Source organism: Phoxinus phoxinus (assembly GCF_949152265.1).
Source record: "Phoxinus phoxinus genome assembly, chromosome: 21".
NCBI classification, from domain to species: domain Eukaryota; kingdom Metazoa; phylum Chordata; class Actinopteri; order Cypriniformes; family Leuciscidae; genus Phoxinus; species Phoxinus phoxinus.
In genome coordinates, this window is record NC_136896.1 from 10,003,281 (window position 1) to 10,016,568 (window position 13,288).

Consider the following 13,288-nt stretch of genomic DNA (forward strand, 5'->3'; position numbering starts at 1 on the left):
CTAGATGTTATGTTTGAATGTTAGGTTCACAATACCACCTCTTTTACACAGAACTCCTGATTCACAGAATGTGATAAGATCATGCTCATGACTCAATGTGCATATTGGTGTAGTCCAAGTCATTTAGTCGTATAATCCCCTTAACAGGCTGAGATTAGCATTACAAAGATATTACGTAACTGCATGCATCCTAACACTCAGGGTCGTTTATCAGGAGACCCCCTGGACAAAGCACAATGTTTATGCACAAAACAAAGACGTGATATCTGGCTACACTGAGAGCCTTCCTTTTTAGTTACACAACGAAGAGATCCTTAACATAGATCTTTATGGTTCATGTGCACTGTCATTGACACATCTGTGCTGTTAGATAGGAAGTGTCTGAGTGTTGATAAACTTAGAGAATAGCACTTTTGGAGGAAAAACTCTGAACACGTGTAAATATTTAGTCTCGATTTAAAATTGCAGTAAGTCAAGGGCAAAGGCAACCGTATGTGGCAATGAGCAGTAATGTAGCATTTGTTTTTCAGGCAATGTGTGAGAGCTCCTGACCTATATTAACTAGCTAATTCCCTCCTCAGCCTGACTTGAGGCTTTTGTCTGCCAAGCTGGCCCTTGACTTACTGTTGTACAAACGTTGCGTGAGGGTTGGTTGAAGGTTTCCTCTTAATCCCCTTCCAGCCCACTGGCATGGGCAGCTGCACTGAGATTACAAAGACCAGCAACAGGCGACTCAATAAATAAAGGCACACCAACATACACTTCTGATAATATACAAATAATGTGTGCGTGTGTGTGTGTGTGATCATTATACTGGCAAAACGTTAATACCAAATGAGCTCAAATTCTAAGTAAATTTGATTTTTTCTATAAATAACAGTGATAATGATGTATAATAATAATAATAATAATATATTGTTTTCAGAGAATTAATTAGTAAGTGTAGTGTTGTACATTTTTAGTAACTTCCCAAACTCTGCTAATAAGAATGCAGCTCTCTAGGAATTACTATTGGACAAAAGTGTGAATATCAGTGAATATAAGCCAAAACAGAGTAGGAGTACAGTTCTGTCAATCTTGAAAAAGATAACCTCAGACTATGAGTCAGTCTGGGTCGCCCTGGGCCTCCTCTTCACAGTGCCCCAAACTCAATAGTAAGAGGTCTTTGAAGGCTATATGGAATTGGGGGGAGGGATCTGGTACCAAGCACATCCTAGTCCCAGAGATTTCCCCTGGAGTCTTTTTTTCTTCCTCCTCCCCACTGTGTTGAGGTGCTGACTGGAGAACTAGGTTATAGAGGATTACCCTGGGCTGAACTGACCACCTGCTTTGTGTCAGACATGACACAAGCCAGACGAAACTCCCACAGAGTGGGAGACACCCACTGCAAGCACCCATCACCAACCAGTGACAACAATAACAAACAATGACACCTCAAGCTAAAAATCAAATTATACTGATGAGGCTGCTATAACTGAGGAACATTCATTCTTGACTGTCAGTCAAACCTGAAGTAGACAATTTTAAATGTAGATATACAGTGCCCCCTCCCCCCAAACAAATGGAAAGCAGTCACACTGAAGATGTATGAATCTAATTGCATTAATTCCACAAACTAATTATTATGTCTTGGTAGCTGTCTCTAATGTAATACACTTATACTACTATTAATAAATAAATGTCTCAGAAAAGTTAAGTTAGTTAGTTGAGAAATCTCAGTAGTTAAGGAAATGTTTAGCATCATGTGGATTGTGTTTGTGGATGCCCCTTGGTTTTCTGGACATGCAAAACTAAATATGACTAGCAAAAACGCTGATTACTAAAAACATATTTTTCACGTATTATGCTTGAAAAGTTAGATATGAAAAAAAAAATACAAATAAAAATTAGAGATAAATGCAGCTTAAACATCTAAAAACATTTTGGGGCCAAAGTAAAGCTTGTGGCAAAGGGGATGTAACATCTGATGCTTAAAAGGAACTTTTTGGCTTTGAATATTTTGGTGCTTTTTTTTTTTTTATCTCCATCTAAAATCATTAAACATTAAACACTAGACGTTGTCAAACAAAGGAAAAGAAGTCTGGAGAGGGGAGGGAGGGAGAGAGAGCTAGAGAGACGCAGAGAACGAATGGGGTGAAGAGACAGACAACAAAATCTCTGAAAAGTAATCAAACCCGTTGGACAAGTTCACCCCTCCCTGCAAGTTTCCAAGTTCACCTCTTGAGTGAAAAAAAAACCCCATGAAACTCTGCTCCACATTGACAGCTTAGACAGCTTAGTCTCATAGACTTGCATACCCATGCATTAAGATGGTGACAACACAATCAGCACTTTTGGCATTTCCTGAATTGATTTGGAGAACTCTAGGACAAGGTCAAAAGCTAGCTATAAACATGGACTATATCCATGCGGACATTTCTAAAATTGTTAGTTGACTCAGTCTGTTATGTAAAGAACCCCCATAGCCACCATCAAGGTGTGTTTTGCCCCTACTCTGATCTCACAGATTTATTGTAATGGTACTGAATGTGCTGCTGGTACTGATGTGCTTTACCTGGTTTCTTTTTCCTGTTGGTGGCAAATTCTGACTTCCTGAGAGAGCTGGGTGCTGTCTTCCTATAGAAGCTGTTCCTGTCCAGTGAACCCACGTAAACGGGCTTCCGTGTGCGGCCATGACCTTCCACATCCAGTTTTTCTGAACCCCGGCGATCGCTGTATTGGTCCTTTTGGTCATAAGTGAGTTTTACAGGATCCTCATACGACCTTCTCTCCTTCAGTGTCTGCTTGTGATAAACATCCTTTTCCGATTCCTTGCAGTGTCTTCCACTGCTGTGGTCAAAACTGTAATCGTCTTGTTTCTTTTCAACTGAATTTGACCTTAGATCTCTGTAACGCTCCCTGCTTTTCTGGTCATACTGATCGCTCTCACAACCCTTGTCTTCATAGCAGTCTTTAACACCACTATCATAACGTTCATCTTTCCAGTAATTTCTAACTTCCTTTTCTCTGCAATCATACTGATCTCCCTCTCTGTATTTATAAGAGTCTCTTTCCTTAAGTTCATAGCGATCCCTCTGTTCAGACTGGCTATTTTCTCTGTAATCATACCGGTCTCTTGGTTTGAGGTCATAGTGGTTATCTTTTTTACGTTCGTACAATTCCTTATCATCTAGTTTAGAGAGTTCTCTTTCGACTGTCCTTTCTCTACTGTCACAGTAGTCATCTTTCCTAAAGTCACTGCAGATCTTCACCTTTTCTTTGTAGTCACAGTAATCTCCTTTACTTTGTACATTCCGTTCACAGTCTCTTCGATCTAGTGAGTCCCTTTCTCTATGCTGGTAGCTGTCGCCTCTCCTACGGCCTTCCTCACAGTGACTACGGTCATAGCGGTCCCCTTTTCTGTCATCATTCTGGTCTTTCTCTCTACGATCATAGCGCTCATACTGGTAATTGTCTCTGGAGTCATACTGGTCTGCTTCTCTAGATCTGTACCGGTCATTTTTCCTTGTGTTGGAGTGTTCTTGATGTTTACTGTCATAGTGCTTGTCTCTGCGGTTATAACGATCGTACTTATCCAGCTCTTTATGGTCATAGTAATCCTGGCCCCTGCGGTCCGGATCTCTATATTTATCTAGCTCCTTATCATAGTAGTCCCGGTTTTCATGGTCGAAATTGTACCCATAACGATCTCTGCGACTGTAAGGTTCTCGGCCCTCGAAGTACTCTTCTGATTCCCAAGAGTGGTACCGGGTCACATGATCAGGACGTTCCTTACTCCTTGGGCTCTGTGCAAAGTCTCTGTCTTCAGAGTAATCCAGTTCTTCTCGATGTTGATAGAAACAGTGATTGCTGGTACATTCCTGTGGCTTCCTTGGTTCCTGGTACACTGCTTCTGGTGACTGATAGAAGAATTGTTGCGGAGGGACTTCTTGGTAAGGAATCTTGTCCCAGTCCTCGTATTCCCAGCATTGGTGACGGTACCCATTGGCTTGTCCGAGGTAGGCTTGGTGCTCCCAGTGTCCCGGTACAGGTCTGAAGTCCTGTGGGCACATGATTGGCTGCTGCTGAAATTGTTGCTGCTGAAGTTGTTGCTGCTGAAGTTGTTGCTGCTGTTGAAAATGCAGTATTTGCATGCATCTCTCCTTCTCCCAGCCCTCACTCACCAACTCTTCCACGCTCTTACCTCTTTTGGGAGGAGGCCTCTTGAAGTCCCAGGGCACTGGGGCAAATGACATAGGATGTCCTAAGGTCACCTGTCCCTTCATGGCTGTGAGAGTCCGCAAACAGGGTAAGCTCTATTAGCTTCCCCAGATTTCACATTCCAGGTCCAGATGTAGAGGACTCCACCTGTCAGGCATGCTCAAACTCTTGTTCTCGTTCTAACTCTCTTTCTCTGACGGCTGACTGAACAGGACTGTCTGGTTTAGACCTGAGAAACTCAATCTCTCTCTCTCTGATTCTCTCTCCGCCTACCCAGCCAATAGGAGAAAGAGAGGGAAGGAGGTGGGGGAGGGAAGAGGCAACAACAGAGACTTGGCAAAGGGGAGGCATTTAGGGTTAATCATTGAACGTAGTCACATGAATGGATTACAGGGAGGCTGTGATTGGCTGGAGTCTCTGTTTGCACGAAAACACAGGCTGGACTTCACAAAAGAGGAGGGAGCATTATCCTCTTTCATTCCACAAACTTCTTTGAGATGTTTTTAAACTTGGCATTACTCAAGCAAAGCTGAATCTGCCTCTTAAGGACTCTTTTAGGCTGTCGAGCAACTAATACAGGTATATTGAAGCTGTACTATTTTACAGTTTTTGCTTGCGTTTTTATGTCTAGCAGATGTATATGCTTACAAAAACAACCTGACACACTGAACATTCTGTGAAAAGCAGGGTCAAAGCTTTATCTGTTCTAACTTGCTCATCATACGTGTTTTAGAGGAGCAAGGTTCCCATGAATTTCATAATCTTCTACTTTCATGTTTCTACAAGTATAAAGTTGGACACAGGCCGATTATTTCAGAGAGCACTGTGCACTGCAGTGCCTGCATACTTCACAATGAGCCATTGTTAAAGGCTGCCCCGGGTTTCACAGGCTAGGGCATCTTTTCATGCGAAGAAAAAAAAATGCTATTCATGCGCATCAGTATAGTATATCACTCCCCTCTACAAAAAAAGACAAAACAGTACACAGTACTCTGATTTCGTACTGCACACAGAACTGAGAATCTGCCACTGAACACAAACCCTAGTAATGTGAAAACATGGTAAATAGAGAACAAGAAAGTGGTTTAAAGTATTTATTGGATTAAAATGCACAATATTGCACAAGCTAAAACTGAAAAGAAAGTGAGAATAATAGATTGCAAGCCTGCTTGATTGCCCTCTCTTCTTTATTAACTTTGGTATTTTGATAATCAGTGGTTAAGATCTCACATTTCTTTATATGGGGCAGACCGAAACTGTGCATGTTTTTTTTTTTTTTTTTTTTCACTTCAGGGACATCAGGAGCGACATTCCTCTTGTGTAATGGAGTTGTTTTACTTTGTTTACACAAGTACAATCCTTTGAAATGACACTGAACTTACTTTCAAACATGGTGCACCTGGTGTCTTATGTAAAAAAAAAACACATTTAATATATTTCTATCTAAAATCTGCCAAACAAACTCTTAAATATTGTAGGTTAATATCTAAAAGAAGAGTGTCAATCAGAAGACACAAAGTGTTACTGAGAAAATGATGTCCTTAGGGAGTTTGAAACCACTCTGAAGTTAGTGGCTCTTAATGTCCTCGGATAAAGGGTAAACAATTTGTGAAAGACAAGCTTGTGGATCAAGAGCATTCGAAACAGGCACTATCCCTCAATAAGTGCTTTTTTCATACATTTTGATTAGTTCAAAACTATCAGAGAACACAACAAGACCCAAAAAGTAATTACATCAACGAAGCATTCAGATGGACGCTTGTGACAGAGGTGAGGACACAGCTCTCGTATGCCACTCCTTTCATCTCTGTTATTATAATAGCCCTCCATCCAATAGCTCAGCCTTTCTAGGAGGCGATGGGATCACGCAGCTCCTTAAAGAGCCTTCTGTAAACCTGAATAGGCTTTCATGCATGAAACGGGGACAGAAAAGCTGGGAGCTGGAGATTAGATCCAGTACACAAATGAGCTCTTTTGCCAAACAGATCCCAATTAGAACAAGGGCTGTGGACGGAGAAAAAGAGCTAGGACACTTACTCACAGATACACATATAAATGGGCCTGTCAGAACCAAAAATCACAACTCTGTCTCCCTTTCAACAATGTGACTATGGAAAGAACTGTTCCCAGAAAGAGAATAGCACATGAGAATATGAGAACCTGTGGGTCTGATAAGACAAAAGTTTTTAAAACAGCTCCAAAACTGCCTTTAACTCGTTATTTCTTTCTTTCTCTTTCTTTCTTTCTTTCTTTCTTTCTTTCTTTCTTTCTTTCTTTCTTTCTTTCTTTCTTTCTTTCTTTCTTTCTTTCTTTCTTATCCAATATAGTCTTCTAATTATATCTTACTCCAAATTTTTAGTCTTGTCTTTTGTTCCATTCGAGAAGAGATGACAAATGTGTTTCCTCCCTCCTGTACAAAACTGCTGTTCACGAGCACGATAGGCTCGGCTGATAGGCTCTTGAGTGACTCCCTGCACTTTAACAATAAATAACCATTGTTTCTACCCTCCCTGCTGAGAAACACACCCTGTTATGATAAATGCGGACACAACACACGCACCTACTTAAATGGAGAAAGAAACTCATGAAGAAATTAGGCTACTTAGGCCTGTAAATACTGTAAATACACACACACTATAAAAATACACAAACAAACTATTATTTTGATTAGTTAATACAATTAAAAAAAACTAAAAGAAAAAACTAAAAGAGGTAAGAAGAAGAGTTAAGAGAAAAAAATATTTTAAATTTAAGTTAATTCAACAACACACACAAACAGTGTTGTTTTTCCAAGACATATAGGCGTTACAGAAAACAAGTGGTATTCACCAAGACTTTGGCAGCGCTCCAAACCAAAGGCACTGTGCCTGATAATCACTTCTGGAGAGCCACTGATAAAGCTCCTTTGCTTTAAAATGGACCAATCATCAAATCCATAACCCGATCCAAGTTTTAAACGGAATTCCTTATCTCTTACACTTGAAAATAAATGGCTGTGTCTAGCAAGCAGGTTACACTTATCAAGCAAGATGTGTACACAGTTGTGTGCAAACAGAGTATGCGACACACATAATGGTGCCACATGCTGTGAACACAAAAACACATAAAGCAAGAAAATACAATGCTTTGGCAATGAAATAGTGACTAATTAAATAAAGCATTCTCCATATGAAAAGGAAACATAAATTCCTTTTAGAGCTCAATAACACCAAATGCTAAGAGATATACACCCTCCTCCGCTCCCTCCCTCTCAGCTCAAGTCTTACCTGGTGCATGTGTGGTTCTGGTTCTAAGAACATGGCCCAAAATGGCTGCGAGACGCACCACAGGCTGCAACAGAGAGCTCCAGAGTCTGGCTCTGAAACTACTACTGCCCATTATCTCCAAAGAGGCCCAACTACTATATGTCGTCCACTACTTCACCGAAAAACAGGAGCAGAACCGAGACATGGATTGTGAGGGTAAATGGACATGCAAACAGAAATTTAGAGATAGAGAGAAAGAGAGAGAGAAACAGTGGTGCAAAGAGGCCACTCTTACTATACTGTAGGTTCAGAATGTATTTCATATGTATGTGGGGAAAAATGTAGCCAACAGGACCAGCATTCCACACATAGGTAATATACTGATGTTAATGAAATTATAAGGTGATACCATTTAAAATATAACTAAACACAAGATATGGCTCGTAGAGCTCACAAAATGTTATACTGTACAGTAAATCAGGTGCAAAATGCCTCACATCAGACTTTAGCAACTGTTGCGCAAAGACATGATATTCCCAGTGCCACTGTCTATTGATTTTATCCACTCTGAGAAACAACAAGGTGTTTTCTATCCTATACGAAAATGAGGTCCGCCTATCATTGGTTCAGCCCTATGCATGCTCGGGTGTGTTGTACTCCTTGGTTATGTGTAAAGGTCAAGCAGAGACCATCTGTGAAAAACTGCTGAATATAACACAACGGCGTTGAGAGAGGGTTCGAAGGACGAAGGCTTATAAATTCCTCTTTCAGATCCTAATATAGTTGACAACAACTTTGAGAAGATGTTTGCAAACCAGCCAATGTAAATTTATATAGATGGACTTCATATGAAACAAGTTATGTTGACACACAGTGCGGGGAATTTGAACATAAATTAACATAAGTTCTGTGTATCGACACACCCAGTACGGTGAACTTTGCCTTGCATGACGGTTTCAAAGGCATATCTAAATCATTCATTAGGAACACCTATAACATACAAGATGTAATTTGACCTCAAAAGAAGATACTGGATGAATATTGTGAGGAAATCTACGTATTCAAATCAAACTAATGCATGGCTGAAGCTGGCCAGCTGACAGGTTGTTTTCTAGAACGGTTGTGAGCTGCTGTTCTCTTTTGACAGAGAGTGTGACTAGCATAAAACAAATAAGAGTAGCTTATGTGGAAACCAAGTCATAACACAAGTCTCAGGGAAGTAAGTCGAAGAACTTATTGATACGGTCTAACTTCATGCTACTACATATATTTCAGTTTTTTACAGAAATAGCCAATAAAACACAAATAATCGGTTCCAACAATTTTTTTCTAGCAATAAATGCAACTGCTTGGTGTCATTGTGCAATTGTGCATTCAACAGGAAACATTAATATACACAGGTACAATGTACATGACAGCCATTCATTAAGTGAGAAACATATAGCGATTAAATTATTACGATTAAGTACTATTATACTGTATGTTTGTCCAATCCAATATGTTTGTCCAATCCAATTATTATTAGTCAAATAATAGAACCATTATTAAGTTAGTGAGAAACATGCAGCACTAAAACGATAACTTCAACAACAATAATTAATTGCTGAATGTTTCCTACTTTTTTAATGAATGAATAAATGCTAAATAAATGAATAAATATCAGATACAAATAATATCTGTAGCAGTTGTAAAAACACAATCTACTGATATGAGAATAAAGAGAGGAATTAAAGAGTACCTTGCAGCTGCTGCTGCTCCAGGGTTAGTGTCTCCATGGTGTAGGTGCAGAATTCCAGATTCTCCAGAGCCTGTTGTCTCGAAGTCTCATCCTGCTCCTCTTCCAGCATGGCCTGCAGTTCCTGGGCTGTGTGAGAATACATATCAATGTCTCTTTCCACCTCCTCCAACCTCAGGAGTAACCTGTATTGCTCCTGCTCCCTCTCTCTTTCTCTCTCCATCTCTTTCTCCAGAGCATCCTCTGCCTCTTCCACCTCTTCAACAGTCTCTTCCTCTTCTGGCGAGTTATAAAATGGATTGGAAGTGGATGGAGGGGGGCGGGACGTCACAGCATTGGTGCGTGGACATGGAGGAGGTGGGCGTGGTGCCCGACGTGCGGGTCTGTAAGGCTGAGGAGCAATACGACCATTGGTCTGAGAACAATGCAAGTTTGTAGGTGCTGGTGGTCTAAGGACCCGAGGTCGAGGAGGAGGTGGGCGCAGCATTCTCCGTCTCTCCAGAGAGGAGGATGCGGAGCCAGATGGAGAGGAAGTGGCGGGCAAAAGATGTTCCATCGAAGAGTGGGAGGAGCCACGGATTATGTCATTCTCATTGCTGTAGTCCATAATGGAGAAGTGACGGGAAATTTTGTTGCCCCATCCGCCACTAACCTCCTCCCATCGTCTCTGTTCCGTTGCTCCGTTGCCATGACCCGGCAAGCTCCTTTCGAACTCTATCAGTTGCTGAGAAAGCTTGGCTTCAAGTTCCCCAGATGACAGATCTAAAATCCCCATCGTCTGAGATGTCGGTAACCCATTTGAACCCTGTCCTTGAGACCATGCCCCGTGATCGCTGCGGCCACCGGATATTAGATCTGCATCATTGACACTTGCGTGTCGAGTTAGCTTTTTCTGCCTGTTCTTCTCACCAGAGGTTTTACTGCTGAAGGGGTTTCTGCTGTCATGAGAGGCATAGCTACCATTATTTCTCGTCCAGGTGAAAGTAGGTGAGGATCTGGAGGGAGGATTAAGGCTCTGGTTCCTCGTGATGGGTGCTGGGGGAGGTTCTCGTAAGCTGGTGTGAGAGCCGTTGCTGTATTGCCGGTTGCTGAGAGCATGAAGACTTGGCCTGGGGGGCAGCTGGGGTCTACCCAGATTGGGGCTGCCCATTCTGGTCTTTCGGACTCCTCTGTGGGCAGAGCTACTCGCTCTGCGAGGTTGCGTTTGAGGGGGTGGGGGTCTTTCTCGACTTCTTTCTTGTGACTGAACCTGTGATTGACTTGGAGTCATTCCTCTCTCTTGAGAACTTTGATCGGAGTGCATGTAGTGCCCAAGGTCATCCTTTCTTTCCTCCTCCCGGCGCTCAAAGTAATCCAGGTCCCACACCGTGTTGTCTTCCTGGGTAGTCCACTCTTGCCCATATTCTGCAACCGAACGATCATGCTGAACTGAGGTATAATCGGGAGTGTAACATTCTTCTTCTCTCTCAGGAACACTAATTTCACTAATTAAAGTCTCAGTTTGTGGGACGATTTGCAGCTGTCCTTCCATCTTGACAAATCGATGGGGAAAAACTCCTCTTCTGCCATGTATTTGCCCCTCCAACCACCCGTCATCCAGCGTAGCGAGGATACGAATCCTATCACCGACATCAAAGTCTAGCTCGCCTGGTTCAAGGGCCCGGAATTCATAAAGCGCAATACCGTATACAGCTCCCTCTTCTTCCTCCTCTTCTTCTTCTTCCTCTTGCTCTTGCTGTTGTTGAGTCTCCATTTCTGGATTTTCCTCATCCCGCTCTTCCTCCTTTTTCTTCTCTTCTTCTTCCATGCTGTAAGCCGGATACTGTTCCAGGGTCTGAAGTTCAGGCTCCTCCAGAGGTGAGCGTAGGTGTCCGAGCAGCTCCACAAATCCCTCAGGGAAAACTCCTGTCCTGCCAGCCAGCTCTCCCTGGAACCAGCCAGGTTCTGGCAGGCCTATGATGGTGATGACATCACCCTCGCGAAAGTCTAGCTCCTCGTCAAGCTGGGCGTGAAGGCTCATGAGGGCACGGGCCTGGCCCAGTGCGTGTGGGGGGAGCTCAGAGGCCTGGGCGGCTGCACTGCGCTCTGACAGCTGCCTGGAACGACCAGAAAGCTCTAGCTCTTTTACGCAAGACACAGGGAAGAGCCCACGTGAGCCCCACGCATTATGCCCTCTTATCCACACAGCATCCACACTGCATTCAGCAGTAACTACATCACCTACAGCAGGAGAGAGAGAACAAGATATAAGCATACGAATAAAAAAGGATTGAGATATCACAAAGTGATAACCAGAACAAGAATAATGGCAATAAATCAAATTCCAGTTGTATTTAATGAAACCTCTACATCTTGTTCAGAATGCAGCCTTCTTGCATGACTTCTATTTAATTTAATGAGCGTTTCATTTATTTATTTTAGTAGAAATATCTAAAAAAAAAAAAAAATAGAAAAATAGACAAATTTACTTGACGAGATTGTCTATAGAGTAGACTGTATCTTGAATATATTTATTAAGATTTTATTTATCATTTTTTATCACATATTTATTTGTGTTTTATATCAGCATCTAAAGTTTTCATGGCAAGAATGGTGTAAAATAATTGTAAAATAAATAAGTAATTAAATGAATAAAACATCTAAGGATAGACAAACAGGATAAATAATTTAGTAATTAATTAATGAATTGAAATATCAGTGAATTCTTATTGAACTGGTAGGCTTTTTCTAGACAAAAGAACTGCCAGTACATTAAAACAGCATACACTTTTATTAAAGACACATTCTCTGAATACTAGTCTTAATATGTAATGCATTGTTAATCTTTTTTTATTTTTATTAAACTATACATTTTTTGATTTGACACAGTGTCTTAAATTCGATGTGAATGGCACAAGTTTCTAAAGATTAAAAAAAAATAGCAAGATGCGAAAGATGTCCATCTGCATGTGCAACAGAACAACAATCAGATCTTCTGTCAAGCTTAAAATAATCATATAACATGTATAAGGTCTGAGATGGTTTTGCATTATGTGCATTCGGGGTATTTTTGTATTAGCTAATACTTATTTACATAAACATCTTTCTACCTAATTGTCTCATGCTAAACCATGTTTGTGTTTGTTTTTTTTAAGTCATTCTGTTAATGTGTCAGTTCATAGGTTTCAAATGACATGAAGGTGAATAAATGATGGCAGGATTTAAATTTTTGGGTGAACTATCCCTTCTAAGTACCTTAATAGTAAATGGAAATGTAACTTTTAGCTGTCTAATTGCGTTTACACTCATATTCACAGTCAGGGCAAAAGACTTCATTCCCTTATGCTGTCCTTGTAAATAGCATTAGAGCTGAGTGAAGCTCACCTCTGCTCTGACCTCAAGTCATTGGTGTGGTCAGTTTTAGTAAGCAAACACACACACACACACACACACACACAGAGACATCAACAGGAGCCAGAATGTCCATTAGAGTCACAGGGGTCACATTCCACACAGACACTCTCTGCCTCCCATTGTGTTTAACTCATAAATTAGAACAGCGTATATGATCCCTATTGACATGATAGTGGAAACTAAATTAATACAGTTGTGTTTTTCACATCAAAATGGCCAGCTGTTTTTCACACACAAGGAAGTGTGCACTGGACGAATCACAGTTTCCACATTAGATCAGTACTGACTACTACAAACATTAACAGTGTATTATGCAAAACACCACAAAAAAACTGTCCAAGGCAAGCAATGAAAAGAAGAAAAAACATTACAGAACTAATTGAAATAACATAAGTTATACATAAATATGATTTTATTTTTTTGTATTACCTGTTAGGATTATGAATATTTTATCTCTACACAATATAAACACAACTAGTGACATCTAGTGGTGAACTGGGATCACTTCTTAAAAATGGCATTTTCAATTGAATGTATAGTGCTTTAAATCTGGAAACTCTGATGATATAAGCTTAAAAATAGACCATAAAACGGATATATCAGGAATAAACCAGATCTATGAATCAGAGCCTCCATTTTTAAGTCAATATAGCTAAAACAGCAAACAGAGGAATTAAACCTCTAAATCCCCTCATAACAGTGACTACAGTGGAGG

General features: G+C 40.8%; 1 protein-coding gene across 6 annotated transcripts in view; it reads right to left on the reverse strand.

The window, feature by feature from the left end:
* The window catches only part of dnmbp (dynamin binding protein), a 48,195-nt gene that overhangs the window by 15,997 nt on the left and 18,910 nt on the right, over positions 1–13,288 (reverse strand). For 4 of the 6 annotated variants that reach the window (XM_079596086.1, XM_079596087.1, XM_079596085.1 and 1 more), the window contains one exon: positions 9,184–11,400. In XM_079596086.1, coding sequence (XP_079452212.1) covers positions 9,184–11,400 — 2,217 coding nt within the window. Of the gene's footprint in view, positions 1–2,554; positions 4,426–9,183; positions 11,401–13,288 lie in introns of those variants that run through there. The other 2 variants (XM_079596089.1, XM_079596090.1) reach the window with 2 other exon arrangements.